The following is a 25,049-nucleotide window of genomic DNA, read 5'->3' as shown; positions in this document are numbered from 1 at the left end:
TGAGTTCAAAATCTAAAACTTATCAGAGCACTTTGAGTTAAAAAGAAAATGTAAATTGACATAACTAAAAAGGGCTGTGATGTTTTACAGTGTAGGAGTCAGCTAACGAGGGGCTCAATCCTTCTGAAACACTTTTAATTACAGATTAGATAAGATATTCCCTCGGTGTTACAGCAGCAACTACGCAAAAGATGTTAAGCGAAACAACGTCAGAAATAGAACTTCAATAAAACAATAAATAGTAAACCAGTGGACAGAGAAACAGATAAAAAGTATGGACAAGAACAAGTTCTGCACATGAAGTGAGCAGGTAGAGTCTGCTCCAGTTTGTAGTTCAGGAGAACATCAGGTTCTGGTGCTCGAGATCGTTCCTCTGGATCCATAAAGTCCTGCGTCAGCTCCATCATGATGAGACCAACGATGGCCGAATCACCGGAGAACCTCTGCAGGTGGCAGGTGAGTGAGTTGTAGGAGGAGTCTGCAGGGTGGAGGATGAAGAGGAGCCTGTGGTGGCTGGTGGTACCGCTGGTACACCCTGAACTGGTCGCCAGCCAATCACATCTCACACTCACACCTACGGGCAATTTAGAGTCACCAATTAACCTAATGTGGGAGGAAGCCGGAGTACCCGGAGAGAACCCACGCTAGCACGGGGAGAACATGCAAACTCCACACAGAAAGACCCCGGGCTCAAACCTTCTTGCTGTGAGGCCACAGTGCTGATCACACCACACCACCATGCTGCCCTAGTAACGTCATCAATCTTTCAAATTAAAAGACTGGAAATCAGACAATGAATTAGAGAGCACTGCGACGCCATAACTGGTGCTGAAGAAGAAGAGCAGGTTAGTGCAGAGGAAGTGTAATTTACTGACAGAAGCACTGATTCTCTCAACAGGCTCTCTGATATTCACACTAGCTAAAACAACATTACGTCCCACAGGGCCGGTGGATGATGAGAGCGACATGTGTGAGGAATCTAAACGGAGCAGAAACACAAACACTGTTCAGAGGACGAGGCAGCTGTGAGAGTTTTATTGTTGTTTTATCAACTCACATTTAATTACACGCGACACTTTTTGCGACGCCGTGATGTGGATGGTGCTCACTTGTTGCTGCTCTCAGTTGTTTCTGAGAACTCGGCTCCATGTGAATTCTGTTACTGATACTTACGGCACACAGTAATACTTGTTTTTATGCCACGTGACAGATGTTGGACAAATATGTCTGACCCACCCTCTTCCACTTGGACTGTTAATTTGTGTTGTTTCCTCATCTCAAGCTGTTTTTAAATTGCTCGGATGATTTAAAGCAGCAGTGAGAGACTTTTCTGGCCTGTGGAACAGCAGAAATACTCCAAAACAAACACGAAAGCAGATTTACCACCGACTGTTACGGCTAACAAAATATTGCCTCCACATCCAGCCAACACAGAGCAGCATTATCATACCGCTGGAGCACAAATGCATAAATGATCATAAATGCAGGCTCAATATTCCCACTTAGCTCAGGTTTGGCCCGTACAGAGACAGCGAGCGTAACCGGCTCAGAGTTCAGATTTATCGTCAGTAGTTTTGGAGTAAAATGTGCTCATGGTTTATTTCTTTTACATCAGGCACTGTTCCAGGTCTGAAAGGATCTAATGTTCAACTGGAAGCAAAAGCTACGACCAAAAGCTCTCCAGCTGTTGTAGTTTAATACAAATCTTTATCCTACGACCTGCTTGTTTCTGCCCGACATTCACTCAGAGTCCAGACGCTCCGATGGAGGCGATCGTTAAAGACCAACACCTTATTACTCCTCATTATTGATCACCAAAGGGAATTAAGAAAAAAATCAATGTGTTTTTATCATGATGTAACTATGACTTAATGGAAATTACAGGCCGACAGTCCCAGGGAATGTGTTTGTGATCTGCCCACCAGTCAGGCAGTGATTTCAAACCCGACTCGTCAGTAACAAGACACAGATGATAAGAAAGACACATTTTAGGGACATGAAGAAGAAGAAGGTCCTCCAAGAAATGACGTCACCAGAAGAAGAAACAGCAGCGTTCAGAGAGCAGAGGGTTAAAATAACTTAAAAGACGGTACATTAAACATGAAGTATCTTCTTTCCAACATAAACTTTGGTGTAAATAGCATCTTTTCCTGTTTTACTTCGTCAGACTCACATCACCTCTTGTTTCAGTCACTTCACTTCCTGCTCCTCAGTGTTTAGTCTGTTTCCTCTCTATGGTCTCAGGTCATCCTTGTTCTTCTGCGTCAGACGCTCCGGCGCTTCTCTACTCGTGTTTGGTGTTCCTGACACGAGACAGATCACCTCTGTACCGCTCCAAGAGCCTTTTCAGTGTTGGAGTCATGTTACTGGCTCCTTTGTCTTTGTTTAAAACAGCTGAAACAGAATTATGTTCTTTATATTCCTGTTATTATATCTATTCTTATTCTTATTCTATTTTATTTTATTTTGTACCTATTTCCTTGCACCAAATTGGAGTAGCACTCCTAATTTCACTGTACTGCAATGACAATAAAGGCTATTCTATTCTATTCTATTCTATTCTATTCTATTCTATTCTATTCTGTTCTATTCTATTATATTCTATTATATTCTATTATATTATATTCTATATCTTCCCGGTGGTCTCCTCACAAAATGAGTCAATCACACTGTCACACATAGTACAATGACTTTATTCATACAAGCCTTCATAAAAGATTTGATACCCATTGTGATTCAAATATGATACTGCACATTCATATATTTCTATGTAAAAATAAAGCAATATATAAAGTAGTTTGAGCAAACATGTACTATTTCTATGAGTGCTAAAAGCTCAAAGGAAAATAACAACTTGTTATTGCAGTGCTAGAAGCAGTATGCCCTGTAAGGTCTTAGGAAGGTTCACTGTGGTGCAGTCGTCTGTCATAAAGTGCTTTCATGCAGTGAAAAGTTTCAAACCAGGAAGTGCTTGACCTCTCACAGTGTTCACTCGAAGTGGTTTGCTTTAGCGAGAAGCACTGTGGTGTTAGCCCGCTCAGCAGCGGGGGTTGCCCATCCGGCAGTAACAGACAGTTCTGAAGAGCCGACACTGGCAGAAGGCACAGAAATCACAGCACACATTGTCTGGAGATTTACAGCTTCCCCGCAAGGGAATGCAGTTAGCTGGGGGAGGAGGACGCTTCTTCGCACCTAATTTGTTCTGAGGAAGAGAGAGAGAGCCAGTTACAGCACATCGGTCCTGCTCTTCACACTGCATGTCCTTAGCTGCTTCTCACACACTCCCTGTTAACCCGGAGCTGAAACGTCTCCAGGAACATGTGGATAAAGTCTATATTCTGTAAGCTGAATGTGCAGCTGGAAAAGCCCCAGAGAGCTGCTGATCAGGCAAAAGTAAAATAAGCAGAACATTTAACAATACAGAGGCAGCTGAAAAATGGAGCTCAGACAAAGATGAAAACATTTGTTTCTTGTTTGACTGAAGGTTTAATGTTCTGTGTGGTCATACCTTTTTTTGTTTCTTTGTTCTCCTGCTCTTCTTCTCTGATTTGGGCAACTCTGGAAGAGAACATTTGAGCATAAAGACGCTGAATCATCAGCATACATGATGATAAATGGTCCTCAACTGATAATTCGCTGATCTAGAATCCCCACGGGAGCGACAGCACTGGTAGGAGATCGATTCTGTATCAATACGTCTGTGTGGAGGTTTGTCACCAACGATCTATCAGGTTCTGGTTTGGTACTGACAGTCTAAGTGTTAGCGATCGATGAAGGGTCTTTTCCAACCTGATCTCTTAGACGGTGTAGAAATTGCAAATTTCATGTGTCATTTACGCATTTCAAGCTTTTCGGGTGTCATTTCAACACCAATCTCACGTTAGCAATGATACATGTGCAACCGCCAGGAGCGCTTTCAAAATAAAGCGTGCTGAGAAACATTGAAGGTGATGTTTCCAATTGTGGTTTTAGGGTTAGGCACCAAAAGTATGTGGTCAGGTTCAGGAAAACATGATGGTTTGGGTTAAATAAGTGCTTTAGTTACGGAAGTTTCACTTCTGGTTTTACAAACTCAAACCGTTCGACCCCCTCGGCCTCCTACACGGGCCTCCATTTTATTGTGACGTTACGTTTGTATTGTTTTCTCTATGACTCTGCACAATAGACTAAAAAGATTTATAGAAATGACACAGGAAAACACTGAAGCCTAAACGTACCTACAATAACTACAGGAGGCGAGACTGTCTCAAGGTTTTGAGACAGAGTGTGAGATGCAACGACCCGGTTGGTGGAGAGCCTCTCGTCAGGGATCATGTGGGCGGAGCCAAGGAAGTACTGTGTCGCAGCAAGGACCAAGCAGCCAGTCAACAGGACGGCGTGCATCTTTCTCTGGAACAAAGGGGGACGACAGTGGAGACGTAGAGTTAATGTTAAAGAAATACACTTATCAACGTTTCTTAAAGCAGCAAGTGAGTTTCAGTCATCATCTTAGTACAAAGTTTGGTCACTGGTGGGAAATCATCTCTAACAACAGCAAAGATCTGCATCTAACAGCATAAATAGGTCTAAGTTTTACAGAAACATCTTGATAAATATCAAAAAGTTCTTTACACTTTGCTTGCACCTTTGCAGCCTTACGTTTTTCTGTAAGTTAGTTTATTATTAATCCATTTAAGCAGTTTGTCTCGTTGCGGTTGGGATCTGTGTACAATAAAACTAAACAGTGATGAAGCACTTCACAAGTATGAGCTTTTAAAATGTTCAAGTGAAATGCAATGACAAGCGTTCAGTGTGAACAAGAAGTGCAGCCAACGTTAGACTGCTTTTATTGAACAGCTGATTGTCAGTTATTGAACAGATTGTAACGCTTCGATCTAAATGCCAACAGTGTGAACAAGAAGCATCTGTGAAGCATCTGTGAAGTGTGTTAGCACGCTATCGCTTGCAGCTGCTGATGCTGATAGGAACCTCGTCATCATTTCAGAGGCACTGGGTCATAAAGTATTGGACAAATGCATTTGTGACCTGCTGATGGCAGGAAGTGAAAAAATAAGAGGTCGTCAGTAGGATTCATCCTGTTGAGAGGATAAATAGCTGCACCAAATCTTTCAGTACTGCATCCAACATGCAAAACCACAAATGTGAGCCTTGTGATGGGACGTGATGAAAAGTCAGGAGGCTTCATCTGCTGGGGACAAACAATGTCTGAGCAAACTCTCATGGGAATCGATCCGATAGTTGTGGAGATGTTTCATGGTGGACCAAAGTGGAGGACCGACCGACGCTGCCGCCCACAGAGACCAGCGGTAGCAGCAACCACGCACATGAACGCATCCATGAATCCACTCAAACACAAACACTCGACCTCCCCGGTAAATGTCGACCCAATGTCTGGATCGTGCCAGCGTGACATCATCCCAAACCCATATAGCGCCTAAATTAAATGTATTGAGTACTAACCCCTACCCAAACCTCAGGCCAAGACTCCGAAGGGTTAATCAGCTTACGACCAACATTTTCACTAGATCTTGTCAAAGTTTATGAATCCATTTGGAAGTTGTGCACCCTTTTTGCAACAGGCCACACACACACACACACACACACACACACACACACACTAGACCTCTATGGAAAATTCCAGCCACAAAAAGGAGGGCAAATGTTTGTGGGCCGACCGACCAGCCAACAGAGCAAACTACAGAGCTGCAGCTAAAGACTCTGCTGTCCTGGACCTGGTTCTGTGGCCTCATGTCACTTCCGTTAGGAGCTGTTTGGTCTGATTATCTCAGGGCCGTGCTCTCTAGTAGAAATCCCACCTCTGGGTCTATAAACAGGGGAGATGGCTGCCAAACAAAGTACAACAGAGACGTGAATGTCTTGTTCGGGACCCTGTGAATCACCTGCGTGTCTCTCTGCTGGAATTTGGAAGCAGGTTTACAGTGACAGTCTGCAGACGTTCTGAATCATTCCCATCTGTGTCGCCATCTGCAAAAATCTAATGCCTAATAAATACCAGGTGGGGTTTTTTTTCTTGTTGTTGAAAAACGTCCAGTTCCTGCTGCTTCTCGGTGAATCTGACACGCGGCCTCTCAGTTGTTGTTGTAGGTAAAAAAAAACAGGTTCATAACTGCTTTGAAAACTGGAAACTAAAAGCAGAAGAACAGTTTTCCAACCTTGTGCTGTGTAACAACTGAGTCTCTAATTCATGCATCCTGTGACTGGTTTATTGTTTCAGGAAATAAATTAAGGAAACATCTGATCTGATTTCACCTTTTGACCGACTTTATTTCACTTTTAGAGCAGAGGACATGTTGGGATGTTCCAATTGGTCGCTGTGATGGATATATTATGATTAAATATGACACCACTGGTTTATTAATACTGTCAGTGTGTTAGAGCAGCATGTACCACTGCTACTGTACACAGTCAGACATAAATCAGACTAAACAGCAGGGGTCCTGACTCCTTTTTCCTTTTCCAGTTTCAGAAACACTCAGCCAATGGCATGTTTACCTTTTTCAAAATAAAAGACCAAAATCTTGTTTTCTACCTTTCCTTCTTCATGCTGTAGTGAGAATGTACCGAAAAATGACCCCAAAACTGATGTACATACCGAGCCATGAAATATGTGGACCATTACCCCCGGAGACGCAGTATAACTGAGCCTGAGCCCCCGTCGGTGCTGAGAGTCATCCCCAAAAACTGAATAAATCCAGTGCAAATGTGAAACCAGATCAACTATTACTATCCTAAAGCAATACAGCCGTCACCCGATGCATGATTTAAAGGTGCCGTTGCTGCGAGCGCATCATGTGATATATGATCTGTGTGGAAATAGGTGTGTGTGTGTGTGTGGCGGTCAGGGCGGTGTTCCCGTCCTGCTCCTGGAGGCCCACTGTCCTGCATGTTTTCCATGTTTCCTGCTCCAACTCACCTGATTTATGTGAACGTCTGGTTATCAGGCTTCTGCAGAGCTCGATGACGAGCTGCTCCTTTGAATCAGGTGAGTCGAAGCACGCAGGGCAGTGGGCCTCCAGGAGCAGGACGCTGTGGGGAACGTTGTGTTATTTGTTTGGGAGAATTAGATCCACTGCTTTGGTCATGGCGTGTTACATGCTGTGTTTATTTTGGTGGCCACAGGGAGCTTTGGCCACGCTGCGTTATCCCCAGACGTGTATCCATCCGCCACACATGCTATATGCTTTAGTATCTCTCACACGGCTTCGTTGAATTTCCAACCAAAAGAACAAGGTCACAGATACAAAGAGGCTGAAATGGGTTTCCCTCGTAGGGGGTTTGGTGTTTGGGAGACCAGGAGAGGAGCTCGGAGCTCCAGAGGGAGCTCACAGTAGAGCTGCTGCTCCTTCGTGTTGAAAGGAACCAGTTGAGGTGGTTCGGGCATCTGGATGCCTGCTGGGCGCCTCCCTTCGGAGGACTTCCAGGCCCGGCCAACTGGAAGGAGGAACTTCCTGGAGGGATTATACATCTCATCTGGCCTGAGAACGCCTCGGGAACCCCCAGACGACGTCTGGTCTGACCTGTTGCCGACCCCGAGCCAACAATGAGCAGAAGAAAATGAACAGATGGCTTTGCTGAATACTCGATTGTGATTGGTCAGATACCATTGTTATGGACGCAGTTCTGATAGTGGAGCCATGTAATGAGAGGGAATATGTACAGCGAGCGGCGGCCCTGAACGCACCACGACGAAAGCCGAACACCAAGTTCTGTCTGAGGTTTCCTCCCGTTAAAGGGCGGTTCCTCCCGTTAAAGGGCGGTTCCTCCCGTTAAAGGGCGGTTCCTCCCGGGCAGATACATAAAATATGTCTGCAGGCAGTAGTTTAACGGTAGAGTCATGTCTCCTGGTGCAGCTCTGTGAAACAGGAGACAGCACCTCCGAACACCACAGGGGGCCAAATGTTGGACACTCAAACACAGACTCCAGGTAGAGAACCACTGTGAGAACCACTGAGAGAACCACTGAGAGAACCACTGAGAGAACCACTGTCACAGACAGAAACCAGCCTGGACAGACAAACAGAAACCAGCCTGGACAGACAGACAGAACCAGCCCTGCCGTCCAGCCGTCCTCCTGTCCTGTGTGGCTGCAGGCCTGCAGCCTGGTTCTGTGGTGCTGAACGGAGAGCTCCTGCAGTTCCAACATCAGGCTGGTTACTGACAGACGTCAGGGGGAAACAGCCTCCAGCTGAACGGCTGCATCGGCGCAGCACTCTGGCTCTAAGTACAAATCAGCCTGTCCAGTTTAGTCTCAGGGGAGGAACGTAGTTAATAATGATCAATGTTTTTATTATATGGGGATTTGCATGTGACAGCCTACGATTCAGCCTGAACAACACACACACACACACAGTATCAGTCTGCGCAAAGAAGTGTTGGTGTCCTCTGATTGGTCGGTATCAGTCTATAAAGAAGCGTCCTCTGATTGGTCGGTATCAGTCTATAAAGAAGCGTCCTCTGATTGGTCGGTATCAGTCTATAAAGAAGCGTCTTCTGATTGGTCGGTATCAGTCTGTATAAAGAAGCGTCCTCTGATTGGTCGGTATCAGTCTGTATAAAGAAGCGTCCTCTGATTGGTCGGTATCAGTCTATAAAGAAGCGTCCTCTGATTGGTCGGTATCAGTCTGTAAAGAAGCGTCCTCTGATTGGTCGGTATCAGTCTATAAAGAAGCGTCCTCTGATTGGTCGGTATCAGTCTGTGTAAAGAAGCGTCCTCTGATTGGTCGGTATCAGTCTGTAAAGAAGCGTCCTCTGATTGGTCGGTATCAGTCTATTAAGAAGTGTCTTCTGATTGGTCGGTATCAGTCTGTAAAGAAGCGTCCTCTGATTGGTCGGTATCAGTCTATAAAGAAGCGTCCTCTGATTGGTCGGTATCAGTCTGTGTAAAGAAGCGTCCTCTGATTGGTCGGTATCAGTCTGTGTAAAGAAGCGTCCTCTGATTGGTCGGTATCAGTCTGTATAAAGAAGCGTCCTCTGATTGGTCGGTATCAGTCTGTATAAAGAAGCGTCCTCTGATTGGTCGGTATCAGTCTGTATAAAGAAGCGTCCTCTGATTGGTCGGTATCAGTCTGTATAAAGAAGCGTCCTCTGATTGGTCGGTATCAGTCTGTGTAAAGAAGCGTCCTCTGATTGGTCGGTATCAGTCTGTGTAAAGAAGCGTCCTCTGATTGGTCGGTATCAGTCTGTATAAAGAAGCATCCTCTGATTGGTCGGTATCAGTCTGTATAAAGAAGCGTCCTCTGATTGGTCGGTATCAGTCTGTGTAAAGAAGCGTCCTCTGATTGGTCGGTATCAGTCTGTAAAGAAGCGTCCTCTGATTGGTCGGTATCAGTCTGTGTAAAGAAGCGTCCTCTGATTGGTCGGTATCAGTCTGTATAAAGAAGCGTCCTCTGATTGGCCGGTATCAGTCTATAAAAAAGCGTCCTCTGATTGGTCGGTATCAGTCTATAAAAAAGCGTCCTCTGATTGGTCGGTATCAGTCTGTATAAAGAAGCGTCCTCTGATTGGTCGGTATCAGTCTATAAAAAAGCGTCCTCTGATTGGTCGGTATCAGTCTATAAAGAAGCGTCCTCTGATTGGTCGGTATCAGTCTATAAAGAAGCGTCCTCTGATTGGTCGGTATCAGTCTATAAAAAAGCGTCCTCTGATTGGTCGGTATCAGTCTATAAAGAAGCGTCCTCTGATTGGTCGGTATCAGTCTGTATAAAGAAGCGTCCTCTGATTGGTCGGTATCAGTCTATAAAAAAGCGTCCTCTGATTGGTCGGTATCAGTCTATAAAAAAGCGTCCTCTGATTGGTCGGTATCAGTCTATAAAGAAGCGTCCTCTGATTGGTCGGTATCAGTCTGTATAAAGAAGCGTCCTCTGATTGGCCGGTATCAGTCTATAAAAAAGCGTCCTCTGATTGGTCGGTATCAGTCTATAAAGAAGCGTCCTCTGATTGGTCGGTATCAGTCTATAAAAAAGCGTCCTCTGATTGGTCGGTATCAGTCTATAAAGAAGCGTCCTCTGATTGGTCGGTATCAGTCTGTATAAAGAAGCGTCCTCTGATTGGTCGGTATCAGTCTGTAAAGAAGCGTCCTCTGATTGGTCGGTATCAGTCTATAAAGAAGCGTCCTCTGATTGGTCGGTATCAGTCTGTGTAAAGAAGCGTCCTCTGATTGGTCGGTATCAGTCTGTGTAAAGAAGCGTCCTCTGATTGGCCGGTATCAGTCTGTATAAAGAAGCGTCCTCTGATTGGCCGGTATCAGTCTGTATAAAGAAGCGTCCTCTGATTGGCCGGTATCAGTCTATAAAAAAGCGTCCTCTGATTGATCGGTATCAGTCTATAAAGAAGCGTCCTCTGATTGGTCGGTATCAGTCTGTAAAGAAGCGTCCTCTGATTGGTCTGTATCAGTCTATAAAGAAGCGTCCTCTGATTGGTCGGTATCAGTCTGTAAAGAAGCGTCCTCTGATTGGTCGGTATCAGTCTGTAAAGAAGCGTCCTCTGATTGGTCGGTATCAGTCTGTAAAGAAGCGTCCTCTGATTGGTCGGTATCAGTCTATAAAGAATTGGTCTGATTGCTCTGATTGGTCGGTATCAGTCTGTATAAAGAAGCATCCTCTGATTGGTCGGTATCAGTCTGTAAAGAAGCGTCCTCTGATTGGTCGGTATCAGTCTGTGTAAAGAAGCGTCCTCTGATTGGTCGGTATCAGTCTGTAAAGAAGCGTCCTCTGATTGGTCGGTATCAGTCTGTATAAAGAAGCGTCCTCTGATTGGTCGGTATCAGTCTGTAAAGAAGCGTCCTCTGATTGGTCGGTATCAGTCTGTAAAGAAGCGTCCTCTGATTGGTCGGTATCAGTCTGTATAAAGAAGCGTCCTCTGATTGGTCGGTATCAGTCTGTAAAGAAGCGTCCTCTGATTGGTCGGTATCAGTCTGTAAAGAAGCGTCCTCTGATTGGTCGGTATCAGTCTGTAAAGAAGCGTCCTCTGATTGGTCGGTATCAGTCTGTATAAAGAAGCGTCCTCTGATTGGTCGGTATCAGTCTGTGAAGAAGCGTCCTCTGATTGGTCAGTATCAGTCTATAAAGAAGCGTCCTCTGATTGGTCGGTATCAGTCTGTAAAGAAGCGTCCTCTGATTGGTCGGTATCAGTCTGTGTAAAGAAGCGTCCTCTGATTGGTCGGTATCAGTCTGTATAAAGAAGCGTCCTCTGATTGGTCGGTATCAGTCTGTATAAAGAAGCGTCCTCTGATTGGTCGGTATCAGTCTGTATAAAGAAGCGTCCTCTGATTGGTCGGTATCAGTCTGTAAAGAAGCGTCCTCTGATTGGTCAGTATCAGTCTATAAAGAAGCGTCCTCTGATTGGTCGGTATCAGTCTGTAAAGAAGCGTCCTCTGATTGGTCGGTATCAGTCTGTATAAAGAAGCGTCCTCTGATTGGTCGGTATCAGTCTGTATAAAGAAGCGTCCTCTGATTGGTCGGTATCAGTCTGTATAAAGAAGCGTCTTCTGATTGGTCGGTATCAGTCTGTATAAAGAAGCGTCCTCTGATTGGTCGGTATCAGTCTGTATAAAGAAGCGTCCTCTGATTGGTCGGTATCAGTCCGTATAAAGAAGCGTCCTCTGATTGGTCGGTATCAGTCTGTATAAAGAAGCGTCCTCTGATTGGTCGGTATCAGTCTATAAAGAAGCGTCCTCTGATTGGTCGGTATCAGTCTGTATAAAGAAGCGTCCTCTGATTGGTCGGTATCAGTCTATAAAGAAGCGTTCTTTTTTTACAGCTCAGATGGTCCAGAGGTGATGATGATGATGATGATGATGATGATGATGATGATGATGATGATGATGATGATGATGATGATGACGATGATGATATCGTTTCCCTCCTTCTGTTTTATCAAAGTGTTTCTACTACAGTCATTGTTAATAACATAGATTGGGCTGTGTGGAGGCGGTGTGTCGCTGTGGGTGCAGAATAATATCATTCTAACTCCTCTGATGTTTTTCTGGATGAAAACAGGAGACTTGACCTCCATCGCCTTCTTTCAATGTCGTGTCCCTTTAAATCACTTTGCATTGAATCTTCACAGCTTCATGTACGTCAGCTTACCTTGCATTTGTCTCCATAGCAACGCAGTGACGTGATTACATATGCAAATGAGCCGTCAGTGTGAAAACAGAGAAAACACAGCGACTAAGGTGAATCACCTGATTACTTGTAATAGTTAAATCATTAATAGTGATCATGAGAAAGACTTTTAATTAGATCACAGCGACGAGAGACGTGTCTCTAAATAACATATCATCATCATCATCATCATCATCATCATCATCATCATCCTCATCATCATCGTTACTATGGACCAGGAGTCTGTGGACACACTGTGAATAAACAGATTTCTGCAGAAACCAAAGTGACGTCACTCTCAGTCTGCTCTCCAGCAGCCTGAGAGAAATTATGGGCTGTTTGTAATTATTATTGCAGCGCTGGAATCACAGGAATTGTTTTTGTCTGCATGTAAAGAAAATCAAAGACGTCAAAGCAAACTGCTGCTTTTCTGATTCACTCCATAAACTTCAGTCGCTAAAAGTCATTGAAGTGAGAAGCTGCTGTGATGCTCAGTGTCCTCACAGCGAGGACGGGCGTCAGCGAGTTAAAGTGTGTGTGAAGCGTTGATGTGTATCATCATCATCATCATCATCATCATTATTATAATGTGATCAAATTAAAGCCTTTCATCCTGCAGAGGACAAACACAGTAAATAACTTTGGAGTTTTCTGGCCAAACCACATTAAAACATCTGACTTTGACCGGGTAGAAAGGATCTCTGCACTTTGTCAGCTCAATATTCTCTCTCTCATATTTTCTGAAGAAACATGTAGAGGAAACTGCGGTGGACCGGAGGAAGGCCAACATCAGAGCGGCCGGCGGCCTGGTTCTCATTTTGAAATAATTTTGCAGTAATTTCCATCACCGTGGAGGCTGGCAGCAAACGCAGGGGTTCCTTCTTAAATTGATCTGCTCTGCTGGCTCCACTTTCACACACAGGCCTGCTGCACTTCCTCCGCTTTTTTTTTTTTTTTTTACTTCTAACGGGTTTTAAAAAATGAATGAGAAACAGCAGGAAAACACAGACGGAGAATCACAGAAGAAAACAGCCTGACAAGCAGCGAGCGAAACAGAGAAGCTCACATAAAGACGTTTATTCAACCAACGAATGTAAAACTGACGTGGTGGAAACCAGAAATCACACAAGAATTAAATCCTCCATATTATCCAGAGGACGATGATGATGATGATGATGATGATGAGGATGATGAGGAGGAGTATGATTTAAAGAACACTCTTCCATTTCATCTACATTTCACTTAAAAAGCGTCTCATCGTGTCAGGACTGAGACCTCAGATTATGTCGGGACGGGGGGGGGTCCAGGGGGGAGTTCCGGGGGGGGGGTCCAGGGGGGAGTTCCGGGGGGGGGGGGGGGGGGGGGGGTCCAGGGGGGGCTCTGACATCCAGATGTGTGAGGATGTCTGGTTCATCACAGTTATGTGACCGCACCAGTGACAACTGAGCAGAGAGACTGGAGGAGTGAACGTTTCTCTGTCTGTTAATTACTGATGATCTTTAAGGCTCCAGTCAGTCCCAGAGGATCCAGACCGCAAACTAAAGGGGATGCGGCCCACCAGGGCCCCCGAGGACCTGGACTCACCATCAGGTCGTCTGATGGTGTCTGATACTGAGATACTAAAGCTTTACTTTACTGAGCAGCAGCAACAGCGACGAGAAAAGGAAACTAACTCGGCTTCAGATTTGGAAATTTGGAAAAATGGCCGTCCTCCTGGGGAGGGACGGGACGGGGGGGTCCATACGTGGTGCTTTTCTGGAGGAAAGTGACGTAAATGTAAATGTACATTTATCCTTTAATGCACAATATTTCTTGTATTTTATGCACTAACATGGCAGAAAGACTCACACACACACACTCACACACATACACACTCACACACATACACACTCACACACACTCACACACACACACACACACACACTCACACACACTCACACACACACACTCACACACATACACACTCACACACACTCACACACACACACACACACACTCACATACACTCTCACACACACACACACACACACACACACACTCACACACACACACACACACACTCACACACACTCACACACACACACTCACACACACTCACACACACACACACTCACACACACACACACACACTCACACACACTCACACACACTCACACACACACACTCACACACACACTCACACACACACACACACACACACACTCACACACACACACACACACACACACACACACACTCACACACACACACACTCACACACACACACACACACTCACACACACTCACACACACACACTCTCACACACACACACACACACACACACTCACACACACACACACACACACACACACACACACTCACACACACACACACTCACACACACACACACACACACACACACACACACACACACACACACCTCCTGAAGGTTTTCATGGTAGGAAGTAATGAGACTCTTTCTAAACGTTGTTTCTCTATTTGGAGAAAATGACCCGTCGTGTCTTCGAGAGCAGAAAGGCATGCTGGGAAAACTGTGAAACACTGTTTTATGTTCATTGTTCCAAAATAAAAATGAGGTTTTTACTTGATTTTATTTGTTTTCACTTCTCACTTCTCACTTTAAACTTTAAACTTTAAACTTTAAACTTTGTGTTTCACAGTGTGTGTTTTTTATGGCCGTGTGGTTTAACTGTGTCTGATCAATATAAATATATTATTCTGATCATTATCATGCAAATACAACATAACCGATCATTAGGTGTAATTAATTAGGCCGGTGGACGCAGACAGAGAGGAGTTTTAAAGAAATGTTACACCAAAAGTGTGAGTGACCCCCCCCCCCCCGACAGAAGAGTGTGGGGGGGCAACAGCTGCTCACATTTACAGACTCTCTGACCTCCAGCGACGCTTTAATGAGGAAACTGAAATGTGAGTCTTTACAAGCAGAGAGTCCACGTGTCCACGTTTCAGAGCCAGGAGCCAGAGCCAGAGCCAGAGGACCAGGACCAGGACCAGGACCAGGAGCCAGAGCCAGAGGACCAGGACCAGGACCAGGACCAGGACCAGGACCAGGAGCCAGAGGTCAGAGGTCAGAGAGCTCTGTGGCTTCATCAACGTCCTCCACTTTACAGAGCAGGTGCAGAACCACCATCGACCCTCAGACCCTCAGACCTGCAGACCCTCAGACCCTCAGACTGTCAGACCATCAGACCTGCAGACCCTCAGACCTGCAGACCCTCAGACCCTCAGACTGTCAGAACCTCAGACCCTCAGACCTGCAGACCCTCAGACCCTCAGACCTGCAGACCCTCAGACCTGCAGACCCTCAGACCTGCAGACCCTCAGACCCTCAGACCTGCAGACCCTCAGACCTGCAGACCCTCAGACCCTCAGACCTGCAGACCCTCAGACCCTCAGACCCTCAGACCTTCACCCTGCTGCTGTGATCTCTGCCGTCACACACACACACCAATGAGAGCACGAGGCCGCGGCGTGGACAGCAAACGGACCGCAGAGCAGGAGGAGCAGGAGGAGCAGGAGGAGCTGGAAGAGCAGGAGGAGCAGGAGGAAGAGCTGAGAGGAAGCAAAGTGCTGCTGAATAAACTCCATGAAACCCACAAAGTGACAAAGTGAAGAGCCTCAGCTCCTCGGCTCGTCCTGTGGGAATAATAATCAGTAAGATAAAGAGCTGCAGACGGACGTTTGTCTTCACATCAGTCGGAGCTTCGTGACGATAAACACGAGTCCAGTCGGAGTCAAACCCCCCCAGAGGAACATTTATTCCTGTTTTCATCGTGGGACTGCGATGATGTTTAACTTTTTAAAACATAGAAGATCTTCCACCAGAGCAGGGATGAGCTCTTTAACTACTAATACTAATGAAGTCTAGTCCCTATCAGGCACTACAGTAATGTAAGAAGAGCAAAGTTTGTCTCATCACAGACTGATTTAGTTCAGATTGTTCTGGTCTTGGTGGGACGCTGACGCTGTGGAAAACAATAATTAAATAACTGAGACTGTGTTTAAAATCACTTCCATCACTTTCTTCAAACCAAAACCTTGTTTTCATCGCAGCGACTTTTCTCTTTGAATTAACACGTTCAGTTTTACTCTTTCTGCTACATTTGTCATGTTTATTTGTGATTATTGGTGATATTCTGTAAACCATCAGCGCCTTTAGGAACCTTTATGATTTATATTTCTATATCTAGATTCACTATGTTTGATTATCAGTTTGCTGTGTGTTAAATATCAAATGACCTGCGAGCTCACAAAGGAAACGTTAACTCATAAAGCATCAAAGGATTAAACCCACAGTTTACTGTAATTTACTGCTCCTTATTTCCTGCACTGTGTAATTTAAAGTGTTTTATGCTCACAGTGTCTGCGTGCACTCTTATTATACGGCTTTATTTCACAAAAAAGTCACTAGGAATTGAAAAATATTCCTCCCACAAGGTCCCGATCTCCCACTTCACAATGCCAGAGCTCTCTGGGGAGGAGGTCGGAGGTCACAGCCTGGATAAATCAGGCCGACGGAGGTTTTAACGTCTCTGTCACGTCTGTTATCTCACATCTGGAGCTCTGCTCGCCTTTTATCTGTCAGCGCTTCCACAGGTAGCGTGAAGAACTCCCAGTCTGTGAAGTGTTTAGCAGAACGTTTGTACTGTATGTGTCTAATTATTATTCTTCTCCTGTACTTTAAATATGCTGAATAAATGTGGGAGAGCTTCACGTAACATTAACGAGGACGGTCAGAGGAGGATTTCAAACACTGCTTCACTGACGGCGCTTCGACAACAGAACAACTGACAGACAGAGTTTTTATCTGATTTGGACTTTATTCCATCTTTTTAACGCCCAAAGTCAGCAGCAGCCAGAAGTGCAGGCAGGTAACGACGGGACGTTTCCTGTCTCTTGTCTCTACATGTTGTTTTTACTGTGTCTGCCTCAGGAACAACTAGACTGGACTAACTAGTGGACACGCTAACGATGTTAGCTCGCCGATGCAGCATGCCTGCAGCGGAGACCTTTTCTATCGACTCTCCACACTGTCGAAACAACACCTCACACATATGCAGCTTCTTGTTTAAAAGAGGCTCATTAATTCCCCCAAACAGTCCACTGCAGTTTTTAGTCAAACAAACAGGAGGAAATAGGGGACTATTTTCAGCAGTGGATGGATCTACATTTGTATTTGTTCAGAATCAGAATCAACTTTATTGGCCAAGTTTGTACAAGCAAAGGAGGAATTTGACTCCGGTGCAACTTCTCTCTCTTTATGTACAGTAAAAAGTAAGAAATAAACTAGAACAATAAGAATATGAACAACATAAGTACATATAAACAGCAGTATGTACAGTGGAGGTAGGTGTGGTGCAGTTATGAAGTGCAAATATATTGCAAATGTGCAGGTATGGGACTATTTCACTGTGGTTCCTGAGAGCAGGACAGTGTGTGTGTGTGTGTGTGTGAGGAAGATTTAATCTAAAAGTCTATAATTCCAAAGTTATTACAACAAAATGAATTCAGTGCGAGTCGATGTATTTCACTCGTTCATAGCTGGAGGGATCTCAGGACTCCTTTTATTTAAATCATCTCTGTTTCTTTCTGTCTACATCTAATTATTTATCTATATATCATCACTGTCTCCACTGCAGTCACATTTACTCTTTCTTTAATAAACTGCACCTCTAAGACTCTTACTGGAGCACATTTGTGATTAAACACTTCTACAGGATCCTTTTCCTGACGTGTATGAGATATGAGGTGTGTGTGTGTGTGTGTGTGTGTGTGTGTGTGTGGAGAACAAGAGGAAGCGTTTAACAGTAAATGTGGAGTTTGTTTAGAATAAAAGCAGCAGCCTCCCAACATGCAGCACGGAGCTCAGTGAGACACTCAGTGAAGACAACCATCCCCCCTGGGCTTCATCACTACGGCCACTGCACACACACACACACACACACACACACACACACTTCTCTTCAGCAGCAGTTATCTTATTGCACATTCACGTCACATCATTTCTTATTACCTGTCTGAGAATAAACTGCATCTCAACACAGTCAGCTATAAAGTAACAGCACTTCTACTTGAGTGGTGTTTTTGTTTGCTGCTCTTGTGGACTTTCATCTGTTCCACATCTGGACAGAGGAGGATCACGTCCGCTCGCCTGATCTTCACCATCAGGCCAACGTTTCAGATCGAAGCTAAAGTTTCAGTTTTTCTCTGAGGGAGAAGTGTGAGAGGGGAAAAGTGTGTGTGTGTGTGTGTGTCAGCGGCAGATGGATGTGTGGACGGTGCTGACGGGTCAGGGAGGCAGGATGAGACACGTTACTGCTCACTTATTATTATTCACAGTCACACCTTTGAGATGTTTTACAGATATTCATTATTCTGACGGTGTTGTAATTCAGATGATGCGAGTCGGAGCCGCAGCGCAGCATAACTGTTACGCTAAGCGTCCAGCCCACTCTCACGGTGTAAATCTTATTTAGTGTCTCGTATATTTACAGTCTGTAGAAGTGAAAAGGCTCATTTATGTGCACATGTGGAACTTTCTCAGCTTTTTTCATCTAACCGACAGTCAAATCAGCGGCGAGGTGAAGCGATGAGCTCCGTTAAGTCGTGTGTGTGTTTGATCGCTGATGTCCGGCTACGTTTTTTATTAGCTTCCTCACATGAGCTGAGCGACAGAGCTTCTTCTCATCGGAGTTCAAATAATAACAATCCAACTACAGTGACGACGGCACGACTGCAACACTTGAATCAACATGGAGGACGTGATGCTTTTATTCTGACTTTCTGTGAAACTTTGAGCTGCAGTTTTACATGAAGATCATTAGATCATTTTAAAGATGGTAGGGCCATTATACATACGACCTTTTTACAATATTATATATATATATATATATATGTATGTGTGTGTGTGTTCTGGAGGTTTCATTTACGTGCTGATATCAGAACATCGACACGCTGCTGAATCTCTGCCGACTTCTTTGAAAAGACGTTTTTCCTACATTATTTATTCATCCTGCACGAGGCTGTCGACACCCAGACGCCTTCCGCTCGCCGATAACGGGCGGAGAGCATGCAGGCGATAGACGGAGCCCCGAGAACGTTGTAGTGACCGACCGAAGACACGAGGCGACTTCAGTTTAGGCTGCAATTCACTGCGCGGTCAACCTCGCTGGGCTCGACTGAACTGATCACTTCATTGATCACTGGGACCAGATTTTGATTTCTAATGTTTCTAATGTGCCTTTCGCCTTCTGAGGCTGCAGGTCACAGCTGGGAAATCCTTCCAACAGCAGCTGGCTCGCAGAATAGCTGTTGAGGAATCTTTCGACAAGCTCTCACAGGACCATTTCCACTGGATTCAGCGTTTCTTTCCCCCTCTGATGCACCAGGACAATAAAAGAGACATGTCCCTGACTTTCTCAAACATGCCCCAAGAGCTGGAGCCTCCACGTTTGTTTCTCCTCCTCGCCACACCTTTACATCGCTCGAGCCATTTCAACTGGACAAGAGAGGATCAAAGTTTCCGTTGGCCTTACCTGAGGTTGCAGCTGTCAGTCTGTGACGCTCTTTCTCGCTCTCTCCCCTGGCTGTAGTGTTCGCCGCTCGCCGCTCGCCTTCCCCCACTTCTGCTTTCCTGCAACACGTCTTTATGTCTCTGCCTCTTTGGTCCACGAGCCCCCCTCTCTCCTTTCCTCTCCCCTGTCTCTGCTCTTCACCTCTGATTTGGACTTTGTCAGAGTGTCTTGTTTTGTTTTGTTCTCTCTCCCTGTCTGCTTCCTTTGCCTCTGCTTCCTTCTGTGTCTCAGTTTGTCTCTTTCACCAGACCTCCTTTTATCCCCCCTCTCCTCGGTCCCTTCTTTTATCCCTGCCTAAGTAGCAGTACCTTGCCCTGCTGCTGGTAATGAAGGCATACTGGGAGGTTTGTCGGGGAGGCGGGACCGGCGCTGCAGTGGGTTGGGGGGATGGGAAAGGTCAAATTATGCAGAGGATGGACAGATAAATGTGAACCAGACCCTCCGCTGTGAGCCGCTGTTTCTGGTAGGTGTTAGTCTGGAGGCCCAGATCGGCCTTTCAGGAAAACCCCGCTGTTCTGTCCTGCTCTGTAAACCTGCCTCAGCCGCCTCCAGTTTGTTCGAGGCTGCCTACGTTTCCCAGAATGCCATTGTGGACATATAACATAAACTGCGTCCACACGAGAAGCCTCACTCTACGCAGGTGTTTTAGTCGTTAGTGGATTCAAACTTGGTTTATTTGAATCTTAAGAGGACTGAGAGGCTCCACTCATGTGCCTCAGGCTTTCAGCTATCAGCCAGGGAGCACCAAAGTTACTGCAAAGTTACTGGGGGGGGGCATGCTTTTTGTCAAGACCTTTAATTTACGCAGATGGAAATGTCGAGCTGCTCGTCCTCTGCGGACCACAAACATCTGCACAAGATGTCCCGGAGCTCCGTCTGACAGCGAGACGTGAGGTCAGAGACGAGACGACGTGGTGACCTTAACGTCACCTGACCCTCAACCTTGCTCCTGATGACCCCCCAAGCCTCTGGAGGACGCCCTCGGCCCTGCGACACGTTGCCAGTAAATACTCCCGCCCATCCAGACGTGACAGCCACATTAAACGGTCGTTCACATGACTTCATGCTCAACAGCCAGCAGCATCTCCAGCTGTGAGGCTGAGCTCTGAGATGTTTGTCTGACTCCTGGGGAGGAAGCAGCGTTCACCGAAAACACCCATTAAACACTTTCCTCAACTATAAAACACCTTTTATTAACTTTTACAGTTGAGCTCCTGGACAACCGTCTTCCTCTACAGGCCACCAACGTTGGGACGGGACCTGCCCCCCCCCCCCATGGCTATGAGGGGGAGGTCGGCACACCCTTTGATGACAGGTATAATAACGCCACCGTTTAGCTTCCTGACCCCTCCCTCGTCACCATGGTAACAGCATCTTCAGCGTGTTCGCTGAACTTTGAGGGGGCAAACAGAGATGGACGGGGGGGGGGGGCTGAAAGGAGACGACACTTTTCCAAAACAAAGAGTTTTAGGCGCTGATTTAAAATCCGTCTGAACGAAAAGCTTTGTTTTTATTAGGAGCAGTAAACTCCCTCTGTCCCTCTTCTCTTAAATTAAGTATCAATAAAATATCAGTTGGAAATGATGGGGGGGGTTAAATCAGGTTCTTTTGTTCTGTGTTGTGTTTTTAATCTCTCCCTACTGAGCATAGACAGGATTATCTTTCTCTCTTTGAGTTGACTATGTTTTTGACAAACTTCCTGTCATCACTTTACATCTGTACCATACATTTGTGGAAAAATTCAATAAAAATATCTTTGAGAAGAATAAAATATAAGTTATTTATTTACTTTATTTAAAACTCCTCTTCCTTTAGATTTTATTTAATTTGATCTATATATTATTTTATCTATATAATCTTTATATATACAATCATATTTTGTTATGATAAGTTATTGTTATTTTAGGATTCATTATCTCTGAAACATTTTAATTAGACTTTCATGTCCCCATGAGGAGGAGCAGTATTCCCCTAAAATCACTTTCGTAAAATCTAAATTATTTCTATTTTCTTTCAGAGACTTCACTAATAAAAACCTTTAAGAAAACCTGGACGTGTTCTTTGGTGATTTATTGTTAATACATAAAGATCTTATTTTGAATTAATTAAATCACTTTGTTGTAACTGACAATAATTGATGAATACATCATTAATACATATCTTTAATAGTCTTAATCTGTGGATTTATTTACTTTTTAGATTATTTTATATATTTGATAATTTCGTCATTGAAGAAATGTTATTGTTTCCCATTAACCCCTTGTTGCCTGTTGTCGTGAATTCGCCTCAAACCTCTTCCGGTCTTGATGCAGCTGAGGTGGCCTCTGTGTCCCACTAATGCCGGTTGATGCATCTTCTATGTATATATATGTATATATTATATATACATAGATGCATACATACATAAATAAATATATATATATTCTATGCGGATATACATAAATATTTTATTATACTATTATTATATTGTACTATTCTATGCTATGCTATATTCAAATTAACAATCTCCACTTAATTTAGCATCTGCTTGAATGCAAAAACACAAATAATTAATTTTTTTATATAATTGTAAATAAATTCAGGCAGTAAGGGGCTAAAGAGCTTATTTTCACCATTTCATGATGTGTGTTACTAACTTATCCAATCCTACGTACACGCCATCACATCTGTTCTTCTAATTCAAGTCAAAGCACAAAAGATCTTTTTAACATGACGTGTTTTTTATATACAGTCCCTGTAACATATAATACAACCTGACATTAATTATTATATTATTATTTGGACTAATTTAACCACCTTTTCATCTGCTGACGGGTTTGTTAAACATAAAAAGGTCCCACTGGTTCTTCTACTCACTAATATTATTTAACCCAAACTTAACCTTACCCCAACCTGTACGTTATCCTAAAGTTTAACGATTTGATCATGAAAACTTGAGCTCTGTCTCCAGAGGAAGTTTTATGACAGATTTATGTCCACACACACACACACACACACACACACACAGAGTTCAGATCAGACCAGCCGTTCTCCAGTTGAAGCTTTAAAGGTCGTCCTGATTTCAGGCCTCTCGGGGGCCAAATTATCTCCTGCAAGCGTCTCATAACTAAAACTGCAGATCCGACCTGACAAACATGCTTCAACCTGTTGGAGCATTTCCAGGTGATCTGGGGGGGGGGTAACGCTGAGAGCACTCACTCGGGGGCGTCGGGGCAGATTGTATTTCATCGGGCTGAACTCTGATTTACAGCCGGAGCCTCGGAGAACCCGGCTGGAGGCAATCAGGAGTGATTTTTAAACATGTTGTTGGTTCAAAATCACTCTCATCATCATCATCATCATCAGGAGGTGCCGACAAAACGTTCAGAGGTCAAAGGTCACGCCGGTGCGTTCATTTAACCACATCACCATATGAATAATCACATCGTTTGAATCCAGCCCCTCACGTGGCCGCCAGTCGTTCTTCCAGTGGTTTAAATCTCAACATGTTGAAAATGAAATCTGGAACGAGTCAGAAAGTCCACATGAGACAAAACTCACTTTGTTATTTAGAGTCTCTGCAACGTTTTAGAGGATGAAATTGTTTTCTTCTAAAACATTTTCACAGTAATTATGAGCCCAACGTTTATTGCTGATTTTAATAATTTACGTCCACTGCTGGAGCCATTAGCAGTTAACAGGCGTGCCGTGTGGAGCAGCCCCAGATGTTTAAGCTACCGTCGGCCTGATTTATTTTTCGTGAAGTCGTGCTCTCGACTCTGCCAGAAGTCTGTCGTCCTTAAAAGTTATTAACTGAGAGAGATGGAGGAAAACCTCCCCTCGACTCGGACTCCTGGGTCCCATGTTTGGTCTCCAAAAGGTTTGTCAAAACAAGACAGAGGGCTGCGGCAGCACGGGAGCTCCATCCAGGCTTCACCTCTGACCCCCTCCGAGGTTTCCTCTGTCGTAAAGCGGTTTGTGTGAAGATCAATACAGAAAAGGTTTTACTGATGCAGTGACAATATAGAACCACAGTCACTAGAGGCACTAAGCTGGAAGTGACGTCATTAAAGAGCAGCTCAGTGTGTCAGTGTGTAGTGGAGGTCTATAGTGTGTGTGTGTGTGTTAGTTAGTGTGTTAGTGTGTAGTGGAGGTCTATAGTGTGTGTGTGTGTGTGTGTGTGTGTGTGTGTGTGTGTGCTAGTTAGTCAGTGTGTCAGTGTGTAGTGGAGGTCTATAGTGTGTATGTGCTAGTTAGTCAGTGTGTTAGTGTGTAGTGGAGGTCTATAGTGTGTGTGTGTGTGTGTGTGTGCTAGTTAGTCAGTGTGTCAGTGTGTAGTGGAGGTCTATAGTGTGTGTGTGTGTGTGTGTGTGTGTGCTAGTTAGTCAGTGTGTTAGTGTGTAGTGGAGGTCTATAGTGTGTGTGTGCTAGTTAGTCAGTGTGTTAGTGTGTAGTGGAGGTCTATAGTGTGTGTGTGTGTGTGTGTGTGTGTGCTAGTTAGTCAGTGTGTCAGTGTGTAGTGGAGGTCTATAGTGTGTGTGTGTGCTAGTTAGTCAGTGTGTCAGTGTGTAGTGGAGGTCTATAGTGTGTGTGTGCTAGTTAGTCAGTGTGTCAGTGTGTAGTGGAGGTCTATAGTGTGTGTGTGTGCTAGTTAGTCAGTGTGTTAGTGTGTAGTGGAGGTCTATAGTGTGTGTGTGTGTGTGTGTGTGTGTGTGCTAGTTAGTCAGTGTGTCAGTGTGTAGTGGAGGTCTATAGTGTGTGTGTGTGTGTGTGTGTGTGTGTGCTAGTTAGTCAGTGTGTTAGTGTGTAGTGGAGGTCTATAGTGTGTGTGTGTGTGTGTGTGTGTGCTAGTTAGTCAGTGTGTTAGTGTGTAGTGGAGGTCTATAGTGTGTGTGTGTGTGTGTGTGTGTGCTAGTTAGTCAGTGTGTCAGTGTGTAGTGGAGGTCTATAGTGTGTGTGTGTGCTAGTTAGTCAGTGTGTCAGTGTGTAGTGGAGGTCTATAGTGTGTGTGTGTGTGTGTGTGTGTGCTAGTTAGTCAGTGTGTTAGTGTGTAGTGGAGGTCTATAGTGTGTGTGTGTGTGTGTGTGTGTGTGTGCTAGTTAGTCAGTGTGTCAGTGTGTAGTGGAGGTCTATAGTGTGTGTGTGTGCTAGTTAGTCAGTGTGTCAGTGTGTAGTGGAGGTCTATAGTGTGTGTGTGTGCTAGTTAGTCAGTGTGTCAGTGTGTAGTGGAGGTCTATAGTGTGTGTGTGTGTGTGTGTGTGCTAGTTAGTCAGTGTGTCAGTGTGTAGTGGAGGTCTATGGTGTGTGTGTGTGCTAGTTAGTCAGTGTGTTAGTGTGTAGTGGAGGTCT

At 44.7% G+C, this 25,049-nt stretch overlaps 1 protein-coding gene across 1 annotated transcript; it reads right to left on the bottom strand.

The window, feature by feature from the left end:
- Positions 1-2,677: 2,677 nt before the first annotated feature.
- asip1 (agouti signaling protein 1) lies at positions 2,678-19,929 on the bottom strand. The gene is made up of 4 exons (XM_070849174.1): positions 19,683-19,929; positions 4,218-4,389; positions 3,509-3,558; positions 2,678-3,202 (listed from the first exon to the last, which is right to left on the bottom strand). The coding sequence occupies exons 2-4, from the start codon at positions 4,381-4,383 to the stop codon at positions 3,038-3,040; spliced, it is 381 nt and encodes a 126-aa protein (XP_070705275.1). The 5' UTR covers positions 4,384-4,389; positions 19,683-19,929; the 3' UTR covers positions 2,678-3,037.
- Positions 19,930-25,049: the final 5,120 nt, after the last annotated feature.

This window comes from Pempheris klunzingeri, chromosome 2 (assembly GCF_042242105.1).
Source record: "Pempheris klunzingeri isolate RE-2024b chromosome 2, fPemKlu1.hap1, whole genome shotgun sequence".
Lineage (NCBI taxonomy): Eukaryota > Metazoa > Chordata > Actinopteri > Acropomatiformes > Pempheridae > Pempheris > Pempheris klunzingeri.
This window is presented reverse-complemented; position numbering and strand designations above follow the sequence as displayed.